Source organism: Osmerus mordax, chromosome 16, assembly GCF_038355195.1.
Source record: "Osmerus mordax isolate fOsmMor3 chromosome 16, fOsmMor3.pri, whole genome shotgun sequence".
In the NCBI taxonomy this organism is placed as follows: domain Eukaryota; kingdom Metazoa; phylum Chordata; class Actinopteri; order Osmeriformes; family Osmeridae; genus Osmerus; species Osmerus mordax.
In genome coordinates this window covers 7,211,636-7,221,709 of record NC_090065.1, presented here as the reverse complement: position 1 = coordinate 7,221,709, position 10,074 = coordinate 7,211,636, and the positions used below count along the sequence as shown (strand labels likewise).

General features: G+C 48.0%; 1 protein-coding gene across 2 annotated transcripts in view; it reads right to left on the bottom strand.

The window, feature by feature from the left end:
- Window positions 1-455: 455 nt before the first annotated feature.
- The window catches only part of epha4b (eph receptor A4b), a 52,543-nt gene continuing 42,924 nt past the window's right edge, over window positions 456-10,074 (bottom strand). Inside the window, exons 14-19 of one of the 2 annotated variants that reach the window (XM_067252360.1) lie at window positions 4,019-4,080; window positions 2,413-2,622; window positions 1,674-1,823; window positions 1,107-1,300; window positions 698-838; window positions 456-555 (exon numbers count right to left, since the gene is read on the bottom strand). In XM_067252360.1, coding sequence (XP_067108461.1) covers window positions 456-555; window positions 698-838; window positions 1,107-1,300; window positions 1,674-1,823; window positions 2,413-2,622; window positions 4,019-4,080 — 857 coding nt within the window. The remainder of the gene's footprint in view (window positions 556-697; window positions 839-1,106; window positions 1,301-1,673; window positions 1,824-2,412; window positions 2,623-4,018; window positions 4,081-10,074) is intronic. The other variant, XM_067252361.1, reaches the window with a different exon arrangement.

Sequence of the window (10,074 nt, the reverse complement as noted above, 5' to 3'; positions counted from 1 at the left end):
TCTTAAAACAGAAAACAAAACAACGGTAAAACCAACTGTACACTCAACGTCACAGACAGTGATGATAATTGTATTCTAATAATTTTTTTTCTTGTCCTTTTTATGTTGTTTTTTTGTTGATTTTTTTTTTTTAAAGTTGTTGAGTTGATATGATCTGAGATGATTTGAGATGTTGCCAGGTTTGAGGTTTGTCTCTCTGTGGCCCTGGTGGTGGTTGTTGGGTTGCCAGACTCCGAGTGCTGAAGTGGATAGTGCCTACACTATTCTAGCTTCCAGAAGGAGTGGAATGGTGAAGCTGCAAGGAGGTAAAAGAGTCCAGTGTCCATCTTAGCACCGCTTCAATGGGGGAGCACAGGGTAACCATTACAGATCCATCTCAGTGTGTCTCGATGGGGGAATCTCATAGCAGAGCGTCCATTTTGGCTCAATCTCAGTGCGTGTCTATGGAAAAACTGTTATACTTGGACTTGGGTCCCCTGGGTCGACAGGCTCTGCACACTCGACAGGATCTTTTTCTGGTGACCCGCCAAAGTCACGCCCATCTTACCCAGTTCACTGCAGCAAGGAATGGAAAGAAATAAAGACAGAAAAATAAGAATTTAGCACATTGTAAAGACAAATCTAATAGATAATCTTTACTACTCATGACCCCAGCTCAGCCCCATCAAGTCCAACCCAGGCCAGCTTGGTGTCTGACCTAGCGCTGATGTAGAGGACAGAGTCCAGAGTGACGTAGCCCGCACTGGAAAAGCTCTCCTTGTACTGGCCCATCTTGATGGCTTCCAGCCACTCCTCCACCGTGGTCACACTGACCTCAGGAGTGGTCGGGTCTTGCCTGGACACACACACACACACACACACACAGATAACATTGTTAGATAAAGTCTAGGGCCGACCCGGTTTAGCAGCAAAGAAAGTCCTATCGTCCCATCTTTAGACCTCAGGGCCAGTCATAAAATACACCATCTTAGCATGGATATCTAATCAATCAATCAACTACACAGAGGCTGAAACCTGGTGGATCTAGATAGAAGCTTCGAACATGTTGGGTGTGTGTTTTTCTGCGGCTCTGACAGGACATGTGCAGTGTGGGAGGCAGGGCTCACCACACAGAGCTGTTGGCCAGCTCTCGCAGGCTGGCCGGGTTCCGGATCAGCTTGTCCAGGGTGGTGACGATGATGTCGAACTTGGGCCTGTCGCTGCGGCTCTTCTCCCAGCAGCTTAACATGAGCTGGTGCAGCACCACGGGGCAGTCCATGGGGGCGGGCAGACGGTAGCCCTCGTCTATCGCCTTGATCACCTGAAGGGAGGGACGGAGAGAAGGATCGAGAGGAAGGAAGAGAAAGGGGGAGAGGGAGAGGGAGGGAGAGAAAGAGAGAGAGAGAGAGAGAGAGAGAGAGAGAGAGAGAGAGAGAGAGAGAGAGAGAGAGAGAGAGAGAGAGAGAGAGAGAGAGAGAGAGAGAGAGAGAGAGAGAGAGAGAGAGAGAGAGAGAGAAAGAAAGAAAGAAAGAAAGAAAGAAAGGAAGAACAAAGAAAGAGAACGTGAAAAACTGATAAGAACTAAAGCTAGCTCGGTTCCAGGCGGTTGCACCAGAAACACACCGTAGAAACAACCACCATGATGTTGCAGTACAGTACGAGCATTCTGAACAGTCACGCTGAAGTGAACTCACATCCTGATTGGACATCTCCCAGTAGGGCCTCTCCCCATAGGACACCACCTCCCACATGACGATGCCGTAGCTCCACACGTCGCTGGCCGAGGTGAACTTCCTGTAGGCGATGGCCTCCGGAGACGTCCACCTGATGGGGATCTTCCCTCCCTGCCGGCCCGGACATACAGAACCAGAACACGTCAGCACCAGTACTGTTGACTCCCTCTGAACACCCCCTACATCTCTAAGCTCTCTAGAGCACACACACCCATCTGCATGTGTGTGTGTGTGTGAGACTCTCCATAGGAATCCCAACAGCTTCTTGTCATGCTGCTACCGTTGCTGCAGCAGTCCCCACACTCTGGTCAAAGTCAAGTCAAAGACAAAGAGTGGAAGAGTGGAGCTAGTCAACATTCTTTTATGTATTCCCACCCCCACCTATCCTTCTCTTTCTCTTGCTCCCCCCCCCCCTTCTCCCTCTTCCCGCTCTCTCTCTCCTCCCCTCCCTGCTGCGGTTCTCTTGTATCTCTCGATCTCCTGGCACTGCAGTGTGTGGAGGTTTGTCCTCGCCTGGCTGCCGTGCTGCACCTAGGGCTATGCTAATATCACATTAAAAAAACATTGCTGACACTTCCTACAAATCCGAATTCATTTGTAGCCGTAAAATGATTCCACTGCTCTACGCATTATGACCTGCAGTGAGATTTTTGCTGTTGTGGACAACATTTGTGTGTGTGTGTGTGTGTGTGTGTCGTACCCGTGTGGTATATGCAGCCTCCGGGTCGTCCTCCAGGACTCTGGACAGGCCGAAGTCAGACACCTTACACACCAGGTTGCTGTTGACCAGGATGTTGCGTGCTGCCAGGTCTCTGTGAACGTAGCCCATGTCTGACAGGTACTTCATGCCCGAGGCGATGCCACGCAGCATGCCCACCAGCTGGATCACCGTGAACTGGCCGTCATGTTTCTGGAGGGGGCAGACAGGAGACCATGATACATTATAATCACCAGCAGGTTGCTATCCTAAATACACGGAATCGATTCAGCTGGGTTCCTTCTTGATACCCACGCTTTAATAAATCTACTCCTTCAGTTTCTCTGTCTGTCTTTCTCTCTCCCGCTCTCTGTCATCCTACTTGCCACCCACGGCATCTTCCTCTGTTCCTCACCTTCTCTCCATCCATCCCTCTCCTCGTCCCTCGCTCCCAAAGTAATATCCATCTGCATGTCCTCTTAAGCCGTACAGCTGCACAGTAAGTTAATTAGCTGGTGTTTTGTGAGATCCTGATTGATTGGTCTGTCTAACAAACCTACAGACTTCCTCTATCAATCCAGCACTGCCAGGAAGGGACGGACGGAGGGAGGAAGGGAGAGATATGGAGGTAGAGATCAGATGTGGATGGAAAGAGTGAAAGTGCAAGAACAAGTGTTAAAAAGGGACATTTGAGAGAGAGATATTTAAGAAAGGCAGAGAGTTGGAAAGGTGGATAGTGAGAGTGAAAGAGATAAATGGAGAGAGCAAAGGCAATGTAGAGGCACTATAAGTGGGGAGGAAAATGAGGGAGCAAGAGAGAGAGATGGATGCTTTGTTGTTCTGACCGTAGCTTAATAGATCAGCAGTATAATTAAACACATGGAGCTGTGTGAGGAGCGGGGCATGAGCTACTACCCATAAAAGTGATCCCATAATTATATTGGCTTTTTACTACAGCTTCAGACCCTATCTACGGCTATCATTATACCCACAACCTAGATCTAATGGTGTGTGTGTGTCTGTGTGTGTGTGTGTCTGCACGAGTGTGTGTGTGAGTGAGTGAGAGAGAGAATGTTGTATCAGTGCTGTCAGTTTCTACAGTCATGTGGTGCCGTGTTGTGGGAAAGAACGGCTACCCCTTAGACAGCAGAGTGCATGAGTCTTGGGGTTATCACAAAGCTACCCTGGTCATCTGTATTGGCTGACAAACAGTAATTTATTAGCTGAATAGTAGACATAAGTAAGTGTCAGGGGTTCACTGTGTGTGTGAGATGGAGAGTGTTGGCGTAAATGTGTAAATAAAAGACATTTAGGCAGTATGACTCAGAGCAGCGAGTTTCGAGAGGTTTGACTGAAAACACCAATAGAAATAATATATAACTCTTTTATCTTTTCACAACAACTAATAAGTACCTCATGTCACACACACACACACACAGGCACAGTGACAAAAGCACACACACACACACACATAAACAAAGACACATACATTCGTTCTCTCTCTCTGGTATACCGTATGTTCCCGACAGAGGAGTAAGCTCTCATACAGTTCAATAGAACACGCTGTAGAATGAGTGTTGGTGAATGGTCGTAGCACATAGACTCATACCTTGAGGAAGGTGTCCAAGGATCCGTTCTCCATAAACTCAGTGATGATCATCACAGGTTTACCTGGGGACAGAAACACCGCCATGTTACAACACGGCTGTCACACACATCTGCAGATAGGGCTTTAAGAGAGACACAGGAGAACACAAAGGACCAGCCACTCCTTCTCTCTCTCTCTCTCTCTCTCTCTCTCTCTCTCTCTCTCTCTCTCTCTCTCTCTCTCTCTCTCTCTCTCTCTCTCTCTCTCTCTCTCTCTCTCTCTCTCTCTCTCTCTCTCTCTCTGTCTTCCTCCATATTGGGGGCCTCTCTTTCTCTCTATTCTTTCTTGTCGTCTTCCTCTTTCTTTCTCTGCCTCGCTACCTTTCCTCTCGTCTCCCCCTCCCCCAGAGATAGCCTGGCATGTCGTCATCACTCACAGTGACAGCTTCTAATCAGGCTTCTCCATAAACACCAGGAGATAATTAGAATGGGCCAATCCACCGTGGTGTGCGCGTGTGGCCATGTGTGCGTGTGAGTGTGTGTGTGTGTGAGTGAAAGGCCTCCTGAGATCTCATGAATACTGATCAGCCTCTTGGGGTAATGTGGGATGGAGCGGTATGCACCTGCCTGCCCGTGTGTGTGTGTATGTGTGTGTAAGGTGGGGTAGTTAGTCACATAGATTGACAGGAAGAGAGGGAGCCTGTTTTCTCGACCCATCGCATGCCACCTGGTGGACCTTACAAATGATGATACACAGAACACTACCAATCTCGGCCTCTCACACACACATGTATGCACACACACACCTCAGCATACACGCCCCCAAAGGCACAACCCCAACTGTAAACCGGGTAAAGAGGTTATGCCAATCAACGGGATACAAACACACACTCGAGAGATGTGAAGACTTGTGTGTGCAAATGTGTGTGTGTGCGCGTGCAAATGTGTGTGTGTACGTTGCTTGTAAACACAGCCTGTGTCAGTAGTGATGAATAGGTCACATTTCCCCAATAAGACCTGTGATGCTGGGAAGAACCTGGGAGATAAAAAATAAGTGGTGGGCCAGAGGACGGAAAGATGAGCGGAGATAGAACGCCAGATCTTTAAGGAGGAGGGAGGAACATAGGAGAGATGTGGAGTGTGGGGGACGGAGGTAGAGAGACATTGATGGAGAGAAGGGAAGTTGAGGAGAGAGGAGAGAAAAGGAGGGAAGGTAAAGAGAAAGCTGGGGTAAAGCATGGAAACAGATGGGGAGGGGAGGATGAAGGGGGAGGGATGGAGGGATGGAGGGAGAGATTGTCAGGGGAGGTCAGTGACAACATTGGGGAGGCCTGCAGTAAGATTGTGGGTAAGGACAGCGATACATCACCCTAAATGAAATCACTATCTCACTGTGGCACACACGCAGACACAAACACGCACACATACACACATACACACATACAGCCACACACACACACAGCATCCTGGTCTCGGGTGGTGGTGTTCTCTCTGACAGTAACATTAGTCTCAGGGATAAAAGTGAAAGGGAATTGGATTTTCCTCTGCTGGGGGTGAGGGCTGGGATTCACATTTATCACTGTGTTTGTATGCGTGTATGTGGGTGTGTGTGTTTGTCTGTGTGTTTGTGTGTATTTGTGTGTTTGTGTGTGTGTTTTTGTGAGTGTGTGTGTGTGTCCAGCTGCAGAGCAGGCATGGGGACAGTGCTGTGATAGCCACCTGATTTCAATCCTGTCCAGAGGGGGGGGGGGGATCTGGGTGTGCACGTGTGTGTTTCCTCTGACTGCTCTATCAAAGAGCCAGATGAAAGGGCTTGTGGGATAGATCCAGACCAAGGGGAGGTCTGACAGTTCCAGGACTCCATCCCCCCCCCCCCCTCCTCTGTTGCTACCCCCCACACCAGCCCGAGCCTGTGTGTTTTCTGGGAGGAATAAGGAGCAAGAGAAAGAGAGAAAAAGTAGGAGAGGAAGGGAGAGAAAGACGTGTGTGTTTGGAACCAGCCGTGGGAATCTATAGGTGTATAGAGAAACTACTGTTAGCCTCAGGATGGCACCAAAAAGGGCCTATAGTGTGTGTGTGTGTGTGTGTGAGAGAGAGAGAAAGAGAGAGAGTTTTGTGCAAATCTGTGAGATAAAGAGAGAGAAAAAACAAAGCTTCTGCATGCCAAAGTAATCCAGAGAGATAACTGGTAATAACATGGGATGAATGTGCCTAATTGTGGTTGAGATCTTGACCACGATCACACCCTTCAGGGATGGATGGGGGGGGGGGGGTGAAGGGGAATGATGGAGGAATGGTTGAGACGAGGCAATTTTCCCTCCACTAGTCTGCAGTGTCATTATGCTGTGGTCCTCTAATCTGGACTATCTCCAGTTCCCATCTGGCCAGCAGCCAGGCAGGATTAGTCTGACTAGATACCAGGGTTACCACACACACACTCCCTCTGTCAGTCTGCCCAGCTATTCATCACTCCCACAGAAACACACACAGACATCCTACAATGAGCCTCATTGATTGCTCTTTGAGACTTGCCACACACGTGCACACATGCATGAGCACGCGCGCACGCACGCACGCACACACACTCGCTCACATGGACACATAGAGTCAGGTGGCCAGATTGAGCCTCTTTTCCTGAAGTATCTTCCCTCGAGCCAAAACGTCACACATGCACACTCAAATTTACACACACACACACACACACACACACACACACACACACACACACACACACACACGCATTCACACGCATTCACACGCAGACACACACACACTCTCTGCTCCTTAAGAGACCTCCAGAGAGACAGAGAGCCCATTCAGAGGCCCCAGCAAACACACAAACACACACTCACACAAGCAAGAACTAACGACCAGTCAAATCACATGTCACAAAGTTTGAGACACCCTGTGTGTGTCTAAAGTTTGTAATATGTATCTACCAGGGGTTGCCTGTAGCACAGGAGCTATTTGTTATTCAGTGCGTTGTGTATATCTTGGTGTGTATGTAGATTGAGTATTGATGTTGTGCCAGGTGTGAGCACTGGGGTGTAAAATGAATCCGGGAGTCGTGTGTTTTAACAGCTCTTCATTAACACACTTTTAACCTGGCTCCTCACCAGGGCAGAGACCTCATCCATTCTACATGCCCATACTGTGTGTGTGTGTGTGTGTGTGTGTGTGTGTGTGTGTGTGTGTGTGTGTGTGTGTGTGTGTGTGTGTGTGTAAGAGAGAGAGAGAGACAGAGCAAAGTGTGTGTGAGCTGAATTTACAGCACTGAACAGTCAGCTCAGGGAACAAAAAGTGGGAAGTGAACTGAGCCGTGTGTTCATTGATTAATGTTTAGGGGTTTTAACTAAATTATACAATACTGTTAGATCCCCGGGCTTAGGAGCACACACACAGAGAGAGAGGGAGAGAGAGACAGAAACTCAATAAACCTATCTCTACTCATCTCCTCTCTCCTCTTCTCTCCATCTCGTATCTGTTCTCATCTCCCGTCTCTCTCTCTCCTGTTTTTCCAATGCAGGCTTTTCAAGTCAGCTGAAAACTCCACACCAGGGAAATGTTTCAACTGTCATTGTTCTTCACACAAAGGGAAACCTTCAAGACTAATAACTACCTTTCCCAAATGGGTGATAAGATGCAACAGGACAGAGAAAATAGGGCTGTTTTAACCAGTTTTTTTTAACACACAATGTGTGACGTGTGTGCGTATAGGGTGTGTGTGTGTGGTGTGTGATGCAGGGAAGATGAGTTGTAATTGAGGGGTTTCTAGATTAGCCGATTGTCGGAGCGACTGTGGGACAGAAAGGATGGAAGTGTGAATCAAATGAGGACGGGAGATCTGAGAGGGATAAGCGAGGGGGGGCGGGGGGTCTGCAGGTTCTTTAGTGTGATGTGTAGAGAGATAGAGGAAATAAAAAGGCCTATTTTTCTCTCTTTCAGTCGCCTGTCTAAGTCGTTAGCATGACAATAGCAGCAATCCCAGACAGGCAGGTTATTAGAATAGCACCAGGCTGGGAGAAAGGCTCTCTCACACACACACACTCACACACACACACACACACACACACACACACACACACACACACACACACACACACACACACACACACACACACACACACACACACACACACACACACACACACACACACACACACACATATATATAATATATTATATATATGTGCACTAGCCTTACACTTTGCATACCTTGAAACATTCAATCGACAGCTAAACACCACCTAGGTTCAGTGAACAAAGTCCACTCTAACAGCCCAATATTAACCTCCCACATGAACACCCACCTGAGCCCTGAGAAGGGTCAACCTGATTAGAGCGTGGAAGGTGTGAAGAGACCAGCTGGTAGGGCATCACAGCCGGAAGGAGCTATCGACTCGCCCCTTCACCTCGTTCTCTCTCTCTCTCTCTCTCTCTCTCTCTCTCTCTCTCTCTCTCTCTCTCTCTCTCTCTCTCGTACCATCTCCCTCCCCCTCTCTCTCTCACACACACACACACACACACACATCTACCCACACACTAAGACCCCTGACCCCTGAGTACTCAGATTTGTATTTGAATGTGTGCATGTGTTTTTACAGTGGGTTTCCAACAAGACCCTTTAACACCTACTGTAACTCCTTTCACAAATGTATTTTATTTTATTTATTCATATAACCTTCATGTAACCAAGAAGGGCTCATTGAGATTTAAAATCTCCTTTTCAAGAGGATCCTGGCCAGGATAGATAGCACCAAGTCATCACACCATGACAAAATTACAACATAAAAAACCTCAGGTACCGTAATCTAATAAGATGATCACATAACCACCGCAGGCAGGCCTTTCACTAGCCTAGCTTCTTGTAGTCCTATTTTAAAGTGTGTGTGGATCGGTCTGTGTGTTTGTGTGGTGTGTCTGTGGGAGGGAGCGCTGAGATTCTGAAAGGAGCGGCAGCATAAGAGCAGCAATGACAACACGTGCCTGTGGAAATGAAAAGCCTGTCTGATTTAGTCTGCTAATAGTTCTACAAACCACTTCCACCCAGCTAGCAAAGGTCACAATTAGCATCCCACCAGTGAGAGACAGCGAGAGACAGCGAGAGAGAGAGTGAGAGAAAGAGAAAAAGAGAGGAAGAAAAATATAAGAAGAGGAAATGAATAAGAAATACGGACGGATTTCAACGTTAATATGCAAACTGCTGAATATTCATGAGCCTAAAGAACACATCCAATTAACTCACTGAATTATTAATATTCATGATGGAAGTCATACATATGCATCTGCTCTTTTGTTGTGAGCCTAGGTGCCACTGAGCTGTGTGTTGTGTGCGTGTGTGTGTTTGTGCGCATGTGTGTGTGTGTAGAGGGGGGGGGTGGCAGAGAAGGGAGAGACAGAAAACGAGGTCTGTCTGTCACTAGTTCTCAGTCTTCCTGCCCCTCTATTTTTCGCTCTAAAAGACAGCGTGAATGGAGCTCACCACAAGCTGTTCCAGTGGCTGTATGAATCAGGTCCTCTCATGTAGTGAGCGTAATGAGCCACACGGCCGGTACAGCAGTTTGACTCTCGTCAGTGGCTGGATCTAACTATCGCGTCAGGAGGAGGAAGTGACTGCCTATGTTTTACTCATCTTTTAGACTGTCAAAATGTCACCATAAACTCTTACTTCCCTACAGAGCAGTCAAAGGGAAGAGAGGGAACCGAGAGAAAGAGAGAGAGATAGAGGAGGGAGGGACAGAGAAAGAGAAAGGGGTGGAGGTAGAGTGATAGTGATCTGTTAGGAGGCTTGTTGAAGCAGCTCTCCCTGTGTTCGTGCCTCACCTGTCGCATCCAGATCCCCTGTCTCGAACACAATCAGCAGAAACAAGTGTCTCTTTACAAACAGACAGGCTTACATACACACACACACATGCACACACACTGCTGCCATGGTTACAAGAGCCTTTATCTGATCCTAGGTCATGTCTGACTCTCATTAACAGGAGCTCTGCTCTCAATCACACCCAGACACACACTGACACAGGCACTGACACACACATGCATGGTCACGCACACACACACACGCACACAAACCGA